This window comes from Rana temporaria, chromosome 8 (assembly GCF_905171775.1).
Source record: "Rana temporaria chromosome 8, aRanTem1.1, whole genome shotgun sequence".
NCBI classification, from domain to species: Eukaryota; Metazoa; Chordata; class Amphibia; order Anura; family Ranidae; genus Rana; species Rana temporaria.
Window position 1 is genome coordinate 176210277 of NC_053496.1, and position 13138 is coordinate 176223414.

Below are 13138 nucleotides of genomic sequence, written 5' to 3' on the forward strand. Positions count from 1 at the left end.
TTCTATGGAACATGTTCACATCAATGCATTTTTGTGCCTCTGCGTTTTTGGAAAGGGTCAGGGACTTTTTTTTCCCGCAAAAAGCAGCGTTTTGCATGTAATAGAATTCAATGGACCCACATCCAAAACGCAAGTACTGCGTTTTTACTGCGATTTGCGTATTTTTTAAAACTGTTTATAGCTGGTTGTTAAAAGAAATGTAAAAAAATTTAAACTGATGGCAAAAAAAAAGCAAATTGTGGAAAAAACGCACGTCAGAAAACGCAGCAAGCACCGCAAAAATGCTCAAAAGCAACATGCATAGGTGTGAATCGAGCCTAAGGATTTCCTGCACTCTGAACATAAATAGGAATGCTCAGCCGTGTGAATTTTCTGATGTTTAACCACTTCACCCCTGGACCATTTTGCTGGTCAATGACAGGGCAACTTTTTGCGATTCGGCACTGCATCGCATTAACCGACAATTGTGCGGTCGTGCGACGTGGCTCCCAAACAAAATTGGCGTCCTTTTTTTCCCACAAATAGAGCTTTCTTCTGGTGGTATTTGATCACCTCTGCGGTTTTTATTTTTTGCGCTATAAACAAAAATAGAGCAAATATTTTTTACTTTTTGCTATAAAAAATATCCCCCAAAAATATATTAAAAAAACGTTTTTTTTTCCTCAGTTTAGGCTGATACATATTCTTCTACCTATTTTTTGTAAAAAAAAAAATCGCAATAAGTGTTTATTGATTGGTTTGCGCAAAAATTATAGCGTCTAAAAAATAGGGGATAGTTTTATGGCAATTTTATTAATATTTTTTTTTTTACTAGTAATTGCGGCGATCAGCGATTTTTATCCGTACTGCGACCTTATGGCGGACACATTTTTGGGGCCATTTGCATTTTTATAGCGATCAGTGCTATAAAAATGCCACTGGCAGGGAAGGGGTTAAGTATATTCCCTGTGTGTGTTCTAACTGAAGGGGGTGGGGGGGTGGGACTGACTTGGGGAAATGACAGATCGCTGTTCATACATTGTATGAACAGACAACCAGTCATTTCTCCCCCTGACAGGATCGGAAGCTGTGTGTTTACACACACAGCTCCCGGTTCTCGCTCTGTAACGAGCGATCGCGGGTGCCCGGCGGTGATCGCGCCCACCGGGCACGCACGTCGGCACCAGGGGCGAGCAGGGGGCATGCGCCCCTATTGGCTGGAATGCGAAATGACGTATAGCTACGTGATTTCGCGCAGCCGAGCCGACCTGCCGCCGTATAACTGCCGCGGCTGGTCGGCTAGTGGTTAACAAGATTATGTTTTTTATTGAAAGATTTCCTGCACTCTGAACATGAAAAAGGACGCTCACCTGTGTGAATTATCTGGTGTCTAATAAGGTCTTATTTACAAATGTAAGATTTCCCGCACTCTGAACATGAATAGGGACGCTCACCTGTGTGACTTCTCTGGTGTTTCAAAAGGTTTCCTTTCAGAGTGAAATGTTTTTCCACACATAAATTAGTATGCTCCACTGTGTGACTTATCTGGTGTCTAACAGGACCTTCTATCTGAGTGAAATATTTCCCGCACTCTGAACATAATTAAGGGCGCTAATCTGTGTGAATTCTCTGGTGTCTAACAAGGGCTCCTTGAAGAATGAAAGATTTCCCGCACTCTGAACATGAAAAACAATGCTCACCAATGTGACTTTTCTGGTGTTCAAAAAGGTCTTCTTTTTGAGTAAAAGATTTCCTGCACTCTAAACATGAAAAATGGTGCTCATTCGTGTGAATTCTCTGGTGTCTAACAAGGGCTCCTTTCTGATTGAAGGATTTTCCACACTCTAAACATGGATAAGAACCTGTGTGACTTATCTGATGTTCAACAAGGGCCCCTCTCTGAGTGAAAGATTTCCCACACTCTAAACATGAATAGGAACGCTCACCCGTGTGAATTCTCTGGTGTCTAACAAGGGCTATTTGATGACTGAAAGATTTCCCGCACTCTGAACATGGATAAGGATGTTCACCTGTGTGAATTTTGTGGTGTTTAACAAGGGCCTCTTTATGAATGAAGGATTTCCCACACTCTGAACATGAATAAGGACGCTCACCAGTATGAATTTTCTGGTGTCTAACAAGGGTCATTCGATAGATGAAAGATTTCCCGCACTCTGAACATGAATAAGGACGCTCACCCGTGTGAATTATCTGGTGTTCAACAAGGGCCCCTTTTTGAATGAAGGATTTCCCACACTCAGAACATGAATAAGGACGCTCACCCGTGTGAATTTTCTGGTGTCCAACAAGGGTCCCTTTGTAAGTGAAAGATTTCCCGCACTGTAAACATGAATATGGACGTTCACCTGTGTGAATTCTCTGGTGTACAACAAGGGTTCCTTGATGAGTGAAACATTTCCCACACTCTGAACATGAATAAGGACTCTCACCTGTGTGAATTATCTGGTGTCGAGTAAGTGCTATTTTCTGAGCGAAAGATTTCCCGCACTCTGAACATGAATAGGGACGCTCACCCATGTGGCTTCTCTGGTGCATAAAAAGGCCCCATCTGTAAGTGAAACATTTCCCACACTCTAAACATGAATAAGGGCGCTCACCAGTGTGAATTTTCTGGTGTTTTACAAGGTCGTGTTTGCGAGTGAAACATTTTGCGCACTCTAAACATGAATAAGGACGCTCGCCAGTGTGAATTCTCTGGTGTGTAGAAAGTGCCCCTTTCCCAGTGAAAGATTTCCTGCACTCTGAACATGAATATGGACGTTCTCCCATGTGAATTCTCTGGTGCCGAATAAGGTTTCCCTTCTGAGTGAAACATTTCCCACACTCTGAACATGAATAAAGGCGATCACCCGTGTGAATTCTCTGGTGTCTAGTAAGTGCTCTTTTCTGAGTGAAAGATTTCCCGCACTCTGAACATGAGAATGGATTCTGACCTCGGTGATCTCCTTCATGGGGTGAGGAAGATTCCTTGAGATTAGAAGGATCTGTTGATCTATCTGCAGTGTGAGATCTTACATGGATATTTACAATCATAGTATGTGATTGATGAGAAGATTCCCCCTGATCAGAGGGATCCATTGATGTCTCCGGACAGGAAGGTCTGTGATGTATATTTTGTGTATTTGGATTTCCTCCTGGAGGATCCTGTGTGATGACATTATCTTCTGACTTACAATCAGCAGATAATAGAAGATGTCTCTCCGAGGAATTCCTCACATCACATCCATCTGTTGGAAAGAAACGGGGAAAAAAAAAAAAAAAAAAAAGTAAAACATTTCAGTAGATGACATATAACTGGTGTTTTATCTCCGTATGAGTGGAGTAAGTAGAAAATTACGATCTCAAATCTGGGCTCCGGTTCTCCCTCCAAAATCAATCAGAAAAGTCTTGTTACCTTAATCTTTATACAATTTGCAAATTCTTTAACCACTTCCCGCACCCCATGTAACAGAATGATGTGTGCAAAGTGGTTAAGTGATCCTGACTGGACATCATATGACATCCAGCGGGATAAGCCGCAACTTTGCGCCTGCTGGAGATCGTTGGTGTGGTATGTCAGTCTGACCCACCGCATCACCGATCTCTGTAAAGAGCCTCTGATGTAGGCTCTTTACCATGTGATTAGCTGTGTCCAATCACAGTGTAAAGAGGAAGAGACATTTATCGGCTTTTCCTCAACTTGCACTGAGAGACCTACCCCTACCCACAGAAACTCCATCAATGGTCACCACAGTTCCCTCTCATGAATTGGCTGCTTCACTTTATACCCTCAAGGGTTAACTGAATTGTACATTTCATTCCCCAGTTTCAGTGTTTGTTACTTACTTGTGTCGAAAGGTGGAGAAATTTCATCCTGTTCACTCTTCATAATCTTCCCAACCTCCTCCATGGACGGCTGATCACCCCCCACATACGTCTCTTCTTCTTCCTCTTTAACCTCAGCTTTTATATTAATCCGTTCTTCACCCTGAACCCCAAAATAATAGAAAATATTTTTTAAAGCTGAACTCCGGGCAGATATAAACGACACAAATGAATGCAGTGCATTTATTATTAAATGAGTTTTATTTTCATAAATGTAAGCAGTATACGTTTAAGAATGTGACCTGATATCAGGCTCTTGCAGTACCTGCGCATAAGCACTAGGGGAGGGACAAGACCGGTAGGCATTATTAAGCTGAAGCAGAGATAAACCAGGTCCATTGCCCATTTCCTCAAAACCATGGAAGCATGGGACCCGTCCCCTAGGGGAAGATGATCACCTCAGCCTGGACTTACAGGAACAAAATAGCATCATCATGTAAATTAGAATCCCCCCCCCCATTGAAGGGACACAAGGAGGAAGAGAACCCCTGATGACATATGACTAGAATTAAGACCTACAGAAGAAAGAAAACATATACTGATAAAACAGCAAAAAAAAGGGTAAAAATTTGAGGTGCACAAAGAAGGAGCTGCAAATGAAGATGGGGTGCAGGCAGCAATTCGGATATAGTAGTATGAAAACAAAAGAATACATATGTAGCACTACCCCTGGAGGAGCTGCTGGTTGTTTTGGGTGGCACATTTACCTCATGGCTCCCACAAATTCCAGGCGTGATGATAGGGAAACAGTCCTGCTCCCAAGCGTAACACTCTCTTTTCACCACTCCTGCGTGAGTGGGTTTAGTGTACCCGGACAGGCCTCTCTCACTGACTTGGCAGCCGGAGTATCACTTGAACAGTTGTAGGATAAAGTCCCTGCCACAGACCCTCCTTGGTGAATGTGAGAGAGATACCTCTGCCACAGGCCCCTCTCTGATTTGTAGTTACGGAGCTAATCCTCCTTAGATGAGTTACGCCTGGATCTCCTTCAACTTGTCGCCCAGGTACCGACTGACAGGGGGATCAATCCTTCAGTGTCCGGCTACCTTGATCCCCGGTGGTTTGTCAAGGCCCTTTTGGATCGCCAGCCTCTTAATGGTGCTCCTCAGACGGACTCCCCACTGAACAGCAATACAGCTTGGGATCCTCAAAAGGTGGGAACCCAGTCACTCACTGGGTCCCTGTCGCTGCTCAGATGCTCTGGGCCAACATGGTCCAGGAACACTGCGTTGCACGCACGCCCCGGTAGGCCTTAACGCTGGGGCACCTTGATGTGGTCACCCTGAAGGTGGGTGCCACACTTGAAGAAGAAGACCCAGAACCAATGGCGTCTGTCCCATAAATACCCCTCCCCAGCATGCACAGCCAGGCCAAGCCCCCCTGATTGGCTGCTGGGAAAGAACACCCGTACCTTGACTCCACTGCTGCCACCTGCAGCACCAGGGTTGGAAGAACACCCCAGTGCAACAATATGAGCCCACAGCACAGCCAAGCTGAGACAGAGACCCTGTTCTGCACATAACAATTTGGATCAGAGTTTAACTACATTCTGATCTAACCTTAAATTTAAAGGGGAGGTTCACCCTAAAAACTACTTTCTCTTATTACACTGGCCCCCCACATTACAATACGATTATGCCTATTAGTTTTCTTTTGATGCTGTACATACCTTCGTACAGCTAATTCACCCGTGGCTTCCGGGTTGCGAGTCCCGCGGGAGTGGGCGTTCCTAACATGCTGGTGATCGACGTTTTGACAAAAAACGAGCTCCCCCCGTTGCGTAAGCCACGTCACGATTGGCGAAAGGAGCCGAACGGCGGGTCGTCGCTATACTGCGCCTGCGCATCGCTGTTCGGCTCCTTTCGCCAATCGTGACGCGGCCTACGCGACGGGGGGGAGCTCGTTTTTTGTCAAAACGTCAATCACCAGCATGTTAGGAACGCCCACTCCCGCGGGACTCGCAACCCGGAAGCCACGGGTGAATTAGCTGTACGAAGGTATGTACAGCATAAAAAAAAAACGAATAGGCATAATCGTATTGTAATGTGGGGGGCCAGTGTAATAAGAGAGAGTCGTTTTTAGGGTGAACCTCCCCTTTAACTAGCACCGATACTATAAAGTACCCAGGCGCTACACATAGAAGAATGCCATCTAACCAATTCCGAAAAATTTCCACACTCTGAGTCCACCTACCTGATGATGGTGAGGGATGGTGTGATCTTCCTCTGGGGAATCCCGGGAAGACAGAGGTACCCCCTCCTCCATAAACTGCTGAGCTCCACTCATCAACATCCCTTCTTCTTCCCCTTTAATCTCAGCTTTGATGTCTTTCAGTTCTTCAACCTGAACCCCAAAGATGACAGAACACATTTGTAAAATGGAACGAGAGATTACATAGAAGAAAGTTCTCATAGCTTAGAATTTTTTTTTTGAGTTCTCATACCACCTACCTGATGATGGTGAGGGATGGTGTGACCTTCCTGTGTGGAATCCCGGGAATACAGAGGATGGGGACATCTCTCTGGTGGGTTCCCATTACTGAATCCATCTGTAGGAAACACACACACTGACTGAATACATTGTTTCTATGCGTTTATCAGATGATGGGGGATCTAGTTGGACCCTCTGTACTGCTCTCTCCTTTACAATAAAGTCTCCTCTTACCCAGTGATTTGAGGGGCGGCTGATTCTCCATCATGACGTTCTTGTAGAGATCATTTTACCTGATGTAAAGGTCTACATATCCCCAATCATCAATCTATATTCTTAAGCAGTTTATTTATTTAGTGTTCATTACTCACCCGTGCTCATATCTAGAAAAGGTTCCTCCTCTTTAGTTATCACTATCATCCCAACTTCCTCCTTAGACTCCTGATAACCCATCACAGTTGTCTCTTCTTCTTCTTCTTTAACATCATTTTTTACATACATCTGTTCTTTATACTGAGCCATTAAAAAGAAAAAAAAAAGAAAATGTGATGACAAATAGGCTGAAAGAAGAGTATAATCTCATACAGTCTAGAGTCACTTTCTGTGTTCTTCCCATCTACCTGATGATGGTGAGGGATGGTGTGACCTCCCTGTGTGGAATCCCAGGAATATAGAGGACCTCCCTCCTCCAAAGACGGCTGAGCTCCACTTAGCAATGTCTCTTCTTCCTCCTCTTTAACCTCAGGTTTGATGTTTTTTAGTTCTTCACCCTAAACCCCAAAAAAGATTATATTTGAAAAAAGGAACAAGAGATTACACATCAGAATGTCTTCTCATAGCTTAGAATTAATTTTCAGTTCTTGTAGCTCATTCCCACCTACCTGATGATGGTGAGGGATGGTGTGATCTTCCTGTGTGGAATCCCGGGAATACAGAGGAAAGGGACAGATGATGGGGGATCTAGGTTGAGTCTCCGTACTGCTCTCTCCTTTACAATACAGTCTCCTCTTACCCGGTGATGTGAGAGGCGGCTGATTCTCTATCATGACGTCCTTGTAGAGATCCTTGTGTCCTTCTAAATACTCCCACTCCTCCATGGAGAAATAGACAGTGACATCCTGACACCTTATAGGAACCTGACACACACAATGATACAGTCACCATCCAGACACATCCCTTGTCTGTTACTGGATAATGTCCCAGAATTCCCGGCACCGCTCACCTCTCCTGTCAGCAGTTCAGTGATCTTCTTGGTGACTTGTAGAATCTTCTTGTCATTATTTCTCCTGTATTTCAGGAAGTGAGGTGAAGGCACTCTGAAAGTTAAATGGTCACCAGACTTCACCAGATGATTAGTCTGCTTTGAAAAAGCAATAATATTGTCATGTGACCTCCCAGAATCCTGCTCGGCTCTCCAGTCAGCAGGTGGAGGATCCCCAGAGTGAGGTTTAAAGTAGAAATCCAACTAAAGCCTAACTAGTCCGTGAACATCCAACAATGACTGTGAAAGCCGGGAGCCATGTCATCTCCCATAGGTCCCTCCTCTCCTCTGCAGCTTTCACTGGATGGCGCATAGAAGCCGGGTCACATGACCAGACCAGAGAGGCTTGAAAATAGGTAAGAATAGACAGTACATCTTTTTTCTTGCACAGGTTAGTTAATGTAGGTGTTAGCAGGGATAGGCAACATTTTTAAGACTAGTAAGGTTTTAGATGGAATTCTAATATCTTAATACCTCCTCTGCTGCCAGTTCCAGCAATGTCTCTACTTCCTTCCGACTCACCTCTGACCCAGTACTTCCCTTTTAGACCTCTACATCACTTCCTGTTCATATGTTACCTCACTTCCTGTCTGTAGATCACTTCCTGACTGCACCTGACATCTTTTCCTCCCCATTTCTGGCATAATTTTCTGTGTCGGTACAATCACACACTTCCAGACGTGCTTTTGTTCCACTCAATATAATTGGGAAAGACCACCTTGTGAGTAATGTCATTAAAGGGGGAGTCCTGTATATTTTCAGTATGTGAACATAATAGGATAACACTGGAATGGTTAAAAAATAGGAGCCATGAGACCTGTACCCTCTTACAAAGTTGCAGGTAAATGAGCAAAAACAAATTAGGTATGTTAATTGCTTACCTGCCGTGTTTTTCCTTACCATAAAATATTTTTTCCCTCCCTTGTATTGTGCATTTATGTGTCCGTAAGACTCCCATTAGTTCCTTTGTAATAGCGGGAGCCAATCAGTGGACCCAATGTCCGCTGGCAACTGGTGCTCATTCCGAAAGAATATGTAAACAAGGCAGATCACCGTTCTGCTAGTAGGGAAGAAAAAGATCCTGTGTTTCTGCTAAGCAGGAACAGTCTTCCCACAATGCAACTGTCCCCCACACAGTTAGAAAGCACCCCCTAGGAGACACGTGTAACCCTTTGATCGCCCGTGCTGCTAACCCCTCCCCTGCCAATGTCAGTACAGTGACAGTGCATATTTTTTAGCACTGTATTGGTGTCACTGGTCCCCAAAAAAGTGTCACGGTTTGTCCGCCACAATGTTGTCATCCCGTTATAAGTCGCTAATCACCACCATTACTAGAAAACAAAATACTAAAACAATCCCATAATTTGTAGACGCTAGAAAGCTCTATTTGTGCTCAAAGGCTCTGGATGGACAGTTGGATAAATGGTTCTATATTTAGGATGTATCTGGTCTATAAACCAGAGGCTCTGGACGGACAGTTGGATAAATGGTTCTATATTTAGGATGTATCTGGTCTATAAACCAGAGGCTCTGGATGGACAGTTGGATAAATGGTTCTATATTTAGGATGTATCTGGTCTATAAACCAGATATTCTTGTCAGTTCTGTTTGTGTAGAGACAAATGTGACCAGCACAGTGTTCTCTATACAGCACTGTGGTATATGTCAGAGGTACTGTATATAAAGGTATAATAATAATAGTGTGTGACTGAGGTGAGGTCTGAGATGAACCTCTGTGGAGAGCTGAATCTGCCCGGTGACTGTTATCCCAACTTGTGATTGGTTCCTGTGGAGGGAATGCAGCCAGTAGCAGTGCAGAGCTGTTAGGATAGTCTGAGTTGAGAGTAAAATCTGCCTGGTGACTGTGATCCTGCCCTGTGATTGGTTGGTGTGGAGGGAGTGCAGCCAATGGCAGTGGAGGAGGTATGAAGTGGGAACTCTGAGGCGATGGCTGTGAGGTGTCTGACTCTCCTCGGCCCTCCTATGACTGAATTCTCCATTTTATTTTAAATTGGTGACAGAAGTGATGGTGGAAAGGGTTCTGTTTTCTGTCACAGGACATGTAGTAAAGGTACAATGATATCAGAATCAAATTTTTACATCCCATATGTATATGTAGTATCTGCTGGAGATAAAAGATGTCACAGTGACCAGTAGTGTATTTAGGTTTTGTGCTGCCCTAGGCCTGACTAAACTTGTGCACCCCCTAATTTAAACATGACCCACCCCTTCCTGTCAAGGCCACCCCCTTGACCCGCCCTTAAATTTTTGAGTGGGTCACTAGTTCTGAGGGCCGGGGGGGGGGGGGCAATGGATTCCCTTAATTTGCATAGAGTTACTCTCTCTTCCTGTTTGGCTATGGGGCAGGAAGTGGAGGTAAATCTTTGCAATGGGACATGGATGATAAAAAATTAACTTACAGGGGCTATAACCCTTCCTAACTCTATCCAAAATGAAAAAAAAAAATAATATGTTGTCTATAGTTCTACTTTAAGCACACATTTCTGATAATTTTATGGAGAAGACTAAGAAGATATAATTCTCCCCCTCACTCTGCAGTAGCAGGAGACACTGCCGCCCAATCGACTTTCTCCCCTGCTTCCTCATTGGCAGGGTGAGGGAACCAATGTTTCTTCACCATAGAGGATCAAAGAATTGTGGGACATGTAGTCCCCATCACAGGCCCACAGCTTCCCCTGGTTTAAGAACTATACAGCCCAGCATGCCGTGGAGGCAAAGAAGAGAAAAATACCAAGAGGCTGCTTGGGAGCTAGGCAGACACCACAAGGCAAGTGAGAAGACCGGACGCAGGGACGAGTTGCTGCCTTCCCAGGTCAGTGTGCCGTTCCTCCCACAGACCAATGGCCAGTCAGTAGGGATGAGCTTCGTATGAGTTTGACTCGAACATGGTATGTTCGATCGTTCATCGAATTATGAACGTTTTGGGCCGTTCGCACCAAATACGAGTTACGTTTCACAGCCCATAATTCATTGCGGCATCGCAGTGCATTGCTGGCTGATGATTGGCCAAGCATGCACTATGACCCGCATGCTTGGCCAATCACAGCTTGCAATAAACGGAGAGCCATAATTGGCCAAAGCCAGGGTGGCTTTGGCCAATTATGGTTTAGGGGGTTTAGTACACGCCCCACACTATAAAAGGCCGCCTGCAGGTCGGCATTGTGTAGTGTGTTGCGGTGGTTAAAAGAGAGAAGACAGAGAGAGAGAGAGTGTCATTTTTAGTAGGTAGATAGAGCAGGCAGGCAGGCAGGCTAGTCAGTTAAAGTTACAGTGTGTAGAGGATATATACATCCCAGGTGTTGTATATATATTTATACACTGTATAGTTTAGCTAGATCAGCTCTTCCTAATTTACTGGCAGGCAGGTGATCGTGCTAGCTGCAGTATTCTCACGTGGTGTATTGCCTGTGTCCTCTGCAGTATGCACCATAAAGCTACGTGGTGTGTGTACTGCCTTTGTCCTCTGTAGTTTGCACCTAAAGCTACTTGGTGTGTACTACCTGTGTCCTCTGCAGTTTGCACCTAAAGCTACTTGGTGTGTACTGCCCGTGTCCTCTGCAGTTTGCACCTAAAGCTACTTGGTGTGTACTGCCCGTGTCCTCTGCAGATTGCACCTAAAGCTATGTAGTGTGTACTGCCCGTGTCCTCTGCAGTGTGCACCTAAAGCAGGTGTTGTATATATATTTATACACTGTATAGTTTAGCTAGATCAGCTCTTCCTAATTTACTGGCAGGCAGGTGATTGTGCTAGCTGCAGTATTCTCACGTGGTGTATTGCCTGCATCCTCTGCAGTATGCACCATAAAGCTACGTGGTGTGTGTACTGCCTTTGTCCTCTGCAGTTTGCACCTAAAGCTACTTGGTGTGTACTGCCCGTGTCCTCTGCAGATTGCGCCTAAAGCTACTTGGTGTGTACTGCCCGTGTCCTCTGCAGTTTGCACCTAAAGCTACTTGGTGTGTACTGCCCGTGTCCTCTGCAGTGTGCACCTAAAGCAGGTGTTGTATATATATTTATACACTGTATAGTTTAACTAGATCAGCTCTTCCTAATTTACTGGCAGGCAGGTGATTGTGCTAGCTGCAGTATTCTCACGTGGTGTATTGACTGCATCCTCTGCAGTATGCACCATAAAGCTACGTGGTGTGTGTACTGCCTTTGTCCTCTGTAGTTTGCACCTAAAGCTACTTGGTGTGTACTGCCCGTGTCCTCTGCAGATTGCACCTAATGCTACGTAGTGTGTGCTGCCCATGTCTGTGCTATTGTTCTCAATGATTTTCATCCATATTGCAGGGACCAGACATTACATTAAAGCGGATCTCCACTCTAAAGTGGAGTCCCGCTGATCGGAACCCTCCCCCCCTCCGGTGTCACATTTGACACCTTTCAGGGGGGAGGGGGGTGCAGATACCTGTCTACAGACAGGTATCTGCACCCACTTCCGGCCCTACGATACGGGCAAAGGACGGGTTTTTTCCTTCCTTCCCGTCCGTCCCCCCGTTGTATGCTGGGAACACTCAGCTCCCAGCACACAGCGGGAGCCAATCGGCGGGCGCAGCGCGACTCGCGCATGCGCCGTAGGGAACCGGGCAGTGAAGCCGGAGCGCTTCACTTCCTGGTTCCCTCACCGAGGATGGAGGGGGGAGCAGCAGGGTGACGAGCGATCGGCTCGTCATCTGCTGCGATCACCGCTGGACTCCAGGACAGGTAAGTGTCCTTATATTAAAAGTCAGCAGCTGCAGTATTTGTAGCTGCTGGCTTTTAATATATTTTTCCCGTGGCACATCCGCTTTAAAGCCGCAAGCAGTTTTAAATTACTTTTTTCTTATAGTAATCTCATTTTGTGCAAGGACAGTTCTAAACACGTGCCACTTCACAGGCATACTATAGACACCCAGCAGGTACAATATTTGAAGGAATTTTTCATTTTTTTAATTCAAGCATCATTAAAATCACTGCTCCAGAAAAAAATACAGTTTTTAAAACTTTTTTTCCATTGATACATGTTCCCTGGGGCAAGACCCGGGTTCTCAAAGACGTTTTCACAGGCATACTATAGACACCCAGCAGGTACAATATTTAAAGGAATTTTTCATTTTTTTTAAGCATCATTAAAATCACTGCTCCAGAAAAAAACTACCGTTTTAAAAAACTTTATTTTCCATTAATACATGTTCCCTGGGGCAAGACCCGGGTTCTCAAAGATGTTTTACAACAATAACTTGCATAGTAGGCTTTAAAAGTTCGAGTCCCATAGACGTCAATGGGGTTCTAAATGTTCGCGCGAACGGTCGGTCCGTTCGAAGGTTCTGGTGCGAACCGCACGGGGGGGGGGGGGGGGGTGTTCGGCTCATCCCTACCGGTCAGGGACATCCTACCCGAGAGGGGGATCCCAGTTGCATCTCCAGTCACACCTGTACAGACGACATGAAGTGTTCCAGTTGTGAAGTAGCCAGTCGGGCTACCTGAAGAGTTTGCCTCCAAGGACATCTGCTTTGGGCCTTGGTTGCAGGATTGGTGAGTGGGAACATGCACATCATACAGAGACACTGCATCCAGACAAT

At 45.2% G+C, this 13138-nt stretch overlaps 1 protein-coding gene across 1 annotated transcript; it reads right to left on the reverse strand.

Annotated features, from left to right (window-relative positions):
- Positions 1-1391: 1391 nt before the first annotated feature.
- On the reverse strand, positions 1392-7210 carry LOC120909513 (gastrula zinc finger protein XlCGF26.1-like). The gene is made up of 5 exons (XM_040321289.1): positions 7176-7210; positions 6915-7064; positions 6058-6207; positions 3826-3967; positions 1392-3227 (listed from the first exon to the last, which is right to left on the reverse strand). Exons 3-5 carry the CDS (start codon positions 6154-6156, stop codon positions 1591-1593), a joined length of 1878 nt encoding a protein of 625 aa, XP_040177223.1. The 5' UTR covers positions 6157-6207; positions 6915-7064; positions 7176-7210; the 3' UTR covers positions 1392-1590.
- Positions 7211-13138: the final 5928 nt, after the last annotated feature.

Coding starts and splice junctions, on each gene's coding strand:
- LOC120909513 (XM_040321289.1), bottom strand. CDS start 6,156: ATGTTGATGAGTGGAGCTCAGCAGTTTATGGAGGAGGGGGTACCTCTG. Junction 3,968..6,057: donor CCATCCCTCACCATCATCAG/GTAGGTGGACTC, acceptor TTTGGGGTTCAG/GGTGAAGAACGGATTAATAT. Junction 3,228..3,825: donor TTCTCCACCTTTCGACACAA/GTAAGTAACAAA, acceptor TCTTTCCAACAG/ATGGATGTGATGTGAGGAAT.